General features: G+C 36.1%; 1 protein-coding gene across 1 annotated transcript in view; it reads left to right on the top strand.

Annotated features, from left to right (window-relative positions):
• Positions 1-108: 108 nt before the first annotated feature.
• LOC106942519 (uncharacterized) overlaps positions 109-4,364 on the top strand; it is a 6,752-nt gene continuing 2,496 nt past the window's right edge. The window contains exons 1-5 of the mRNA XM_015025826.1: positions 109-216; positions 784-887; positions 2,023-2,127; positions 2,214-2,357; positions 3,307-3,370. Of these exons, the coding sequence (XP_014881312.1) occupies positions 808-887; positions 2,023-2,127; positions 2,214-2,357; positions 3,307-3,370 (393 nt within the window). The 5' untranslated portion in view covers positions 109-216; positions 784-807. The remainder of the gene's footprint in view (positions 217-783; positions 888-2,022; positions 2,128-2,213; positions 2,358-3,306; positions 3,371-4,364) is intronic.

The following is a 4,364-nucleotide window of genomic DNA, read 5'->3' as shown; positions in this document are numbered from 1 at the left end:
TATGTGTGTGCATGTGGAGTGGCTGTCCGAAAACAAATCTGAACGTATCAGAGTCCCTCCTGCCCCCCCCCAACTGTGCGTGAAAATAAAATTTCTTGGCTATATTTGGAAAGAGCTGATGTCACAAGTGGTTTGAGCAGAGAGCTTATAAACTGTGATAGCCTGACAAACCATCAGACTGCTCAACAGACAGACGAGGACGAAACGTTACACCCAGTGAGTACCTGCCAGTTCCTATGTGCCTTTCTTTTTTTATTCTATCAAAAATATAAATCAGTTTCATGTGAAGCTATAATACTTTTTCATAAATTATGACAAACACACATTTGAATGTTTCCACTAATATTTTGAGATTAAAAGAGAATTCACTCATCAAATCCTTTGGATATTTATTGATTCAGTATTAATAATTAAACACTTATGAGAAATGACTGATCTCAGCTTCTATTATTTTTAACTTCATATTGAAATCAGTTTTTTTATTGCGTTTTACCTGTTTTGTTTAATAGATATTTCTCTTTACCAATTTTCATGTCATACTATGCAAAAAAAACCAAAAACATTTCTATAAAGATTTATGTTGTGAGTTGATGAAAAAGTAATTATACATTTTAGATCATTTCAAGTAGCATCAAATAAAACAATACAGGCAGATGATGCAATGTTAAAGGACCAGATTTAATTTTTCATGCATCTTTTTAATAAGTGGTGGCCCTCACCCCAACTGTAGAGAACTGGAGAAAACAAAGTCTAACGTTGATGAAACCCTTTGTGTTTCTCCAGGAGGTCATCAGCATCAGAATCACCATGTATCACCTGAGAGTGCCTGTGTTTCTCCTGGTGGTTCTTGTGTTGCTCCGCTGCATCGCAGCCGCTCCAAGCCACAGGTGAGCAGCAGGAAATGAGCTGGAGAATCTACGAAGTGGACAGCTGTTCTGTAACTTAGCTTTACTGATCAAATCCATTCAAACATGAACCTAGATAAAATAATATTCTAGCAGATAACTGGTAGCAACACATGGCAACGTTTATTTTCCCGATGGGGAACCTCGTCTTCTTCTTTACAGGGCCAGCTCACATCTATTGTACACAGCAACAGCGCCACCAATGGCAATTCGCTATATTTCCTTTATTTTCAGATTTCCAACCAAACGGCCTCCAACACACAGGAGCAGTGTTGTAGTCAAGAAGACCAAGGGCTTGACTACAACAATCCAATAATCAGATTAAAGTTATGCATAGTATAATGACCGTCATTCCAGGATGAAAACAAACAATATAATGTTTGTTTTCCCTGTCATTTTCAGCCGCAAACATTTAACTAAAATATCTACAGTTATGTGTTTCTGTCTCTGCCTCCCTCTGACTCTCTGCAGCCTGATGTTCCTGCACGGATTCATGGATTTACAACAGACACTACAGTAATGTACAGTGTCAGAATGTGAACTAAAGATAAAAAGTATATTTTTATCATACAGAACGAGAATTTAAGCAACTTAATTTTTAGATGTATACATTATTATACATCTCAACTCTATTTACTGTGTGGCAAAAATGTTCACAAATTTATTTTTAAACCTCTCCTCAAGCACTCATAATAAAATAGTTTAGTTTATATAAAAAAATTAAAAACAGCTAATACATATTTCAATAAACTAAATGAAGATCTCACCAGAGCTTCTTCATTTGTCTTCAGCATCATTCGAGCACTGCTGTTCTCCTAAATATCTAAATAATATAATATAATTTAATATAAATACATGTTAAGTGGTCGAGTATGATCAGATGTTGCTCACTTTAAATAATAAAAAGTTTCATTTCGCTGCTGTTTCAGTCTCATTCTAAATCATTGCGACTAGACTAGCTAACTTTTAAACAAAGTTAGCAGTAAAATTTTGGACATGTGACTATTGTGCAAACCTAGGATGGCTGGTTCTCACTCGGTCTCTCTGGACTAGCAGCTAGTTTAAAGAGGGTATCGTCAGCGTGAAATGCTTTGACCCTTTTCCATCTTTAATCCAGGAACTTCAGTCCCGGCTCCTCCGACGACGAGGAAGAAAATGCTCTTCCAGCCAAGGAAGGCCTCACGGGCGCGCGGCTGCAGAGGAGGCTCGCAGCACCAAACAGGTACGCGCTTGTGAACACGTGTTTTTACCGTGTAAAAACATGTCCTTTTTTGTTTTTTTTTAACGTCACGTTTTAATCTGTTTCAGTAAAAAGCCAGTGTGCCACACAACTACCTGTTTGGCCAATAGTTTAGCAGATTTGATGGGCCATAAAGGCAAAGGAAAAGGAGACGTGGGCCCGGACTCCTACGGCAAGAGGGACATTCAGCCTCCCGGCTACCTGCCTTTCTAGTACAAACTGGGAGAATACCCCAGTGACCTAATGATCATGTGTAACGGTGAACAAATGAATGACGACTCTGGTTGATAAATCACATCATAAGATGATTTTTTAAAAATCATTTTATAAGCTTCAAGACTACAGTGCCTTTGATCTAAGCCATCTGAATCCACACATGTTTTCTTCCAGCTTCGTGAATCTCGTAAATCACAGCACTAATGAAATGAAGAAAAATTTTGCCTCTCAAAAAAATTCTTGCAGATTTCTGTTTCAGCACAATATGTCAATTAAATCAATAAAAAGTATTTCTTCCTCAACAGGTTGGGGTAGAAAACACAGTGAGCATTTTGTGTCCCTTGCTCCTTATTTAAGACTGCTTCTGAATCTGTCTGTCAGTCACAGGGAATGAATGAGCTATTTAATCGTGTTTGTTAAATGTTGCCACAGGTAACTCTAAAGTAATGCTTTGTTTGCTGTGACACCCTACTGCTCACCTATGATATGTAATCACTAAACTTAGCCTGGAAACACACAAGCTTTGAATATTCACAACCCTTCAGGTTTGCTCTATTTCGTAAATTTTTTGTTTAGGAATATATACTGCTACTCCTGTTTTACCATTTTCCTCTTTTGATGCATCTGTATATATTTGTGTCATGTTTTCATACATTATTTCTAAATACTGCTGAATAATTGGATAAAAACCTCCACAGGACTGTTCTATTTTTTTTTTGTTTCTAAATTTACTATTGGCATTTCAAATAACCATGGAGCAATTTTAGATTTAATTACAGTTTTACAGCATGCTATATTATTTATCTCCAAATGATCTACATAGACATTCCCTTCCCATCCAAAACTCCTATCGTTATGACCATATTCCCGACATTCTCTGAATACCTGTGCGGTAGACTGATTTTCCTCACGCCCTTGTAAATTTAATCAATACTTCGCTGACAGTTTCATCCGCCTTAAGTCCAGTGGCATTTCTCCTGTAATCACCTGCAGAGTAGGAATTGGAGAGGTTCGAAAAGCACCACAACATATCCTAAGCGCTTTAGCTTGGATTCTGTCTAAATCTAATAAGAAAGAAATTTGCAGCTGACTTATAAACAATACATCCATAGTCAAGGATTTATTTGGTTTACACAGAAGCTATTTATTCTTTTTTGGAAAGGTTTATTAACATTTTGATTGTTACAGAATCTCATGTTGTTGAGGTTTATAGCACTTGATAAAATCAGACAATAAAAGGCAACTGATAATTCTTCACAACAAATATTACTGAATTGTGAAGCTGCTTTTTAACTGTAGGCAAGCATTCAGCAAATATTCCATAAATTAAGAGCATGACTGAAAAGTCACTTTGTTACTAATTCCATCACCAAGTGAAATACATTATATAGATTAATTAGATTACTTTTGTTTTAACATATTTATATGAAGTAATATGTTTAATACCTGCTAAGAGGTTATTTTTGAAAGGTAATATTAATCTGACAAGCCTGATCAGGACGTATATCCTAATTTTTTGAATAAGACTGAAAGGCATTCACGTTTAAGTTTTGGCATTATTCTTAGCTCCAAAGAAAAAGAAAAGGCCTTCCAGTAACTGTGGGTGCCTCAGCGACCCCCTGGCTCCTCCTCATCTCCACCAACTTGGAACGCAAAGTTACACCCTTGCTTTAGACATGAAGTGAGGTGAGGAAAAGTGGGCATAAACAATTTACAGGACTCTTTATTGTGTAATTGAATGCCTTGTGTTTTTGTTTTTTTATTTATTTAAATTCATTTTTTATGTTAACTGTTGAAAATAAAATGTTACATTCACCAGATGTAACCATGTTCAGATTTATAGCGTAACTGTGTAAACACTAGATGACGACTTACTGGCACTGAAAGTAAAATTAATTAAAGTAGAACCCAGAATAGATGACCTATACCAAACAGTGTACACTTACTAACATAACAAATATTAAGAAATGTACCCACGGAATCATATTTAATACCCATATCTA

This window comes from Poecilia latipinna, unplaced genomic scaffold, assembly GCF_001443285.1.
Source record: "Poecilia latipinna isolate Pla-1442-1.1 unplaced genomic scaffold, P_latipinna-1.0 Scaffold4340, whole genome shotgun sequence".
Lineage (NCBI taxonomy): Eukaryota > Metazoa > Chordata > Actinopteri > Cyprinodontiformes > Poeciliidae > Poecilia > Poecilia latipinna.
Note: the sequence above shows the minus strand (reverse complement) of the source record. Positions and strands in the feature narration are given on the sequence as shown.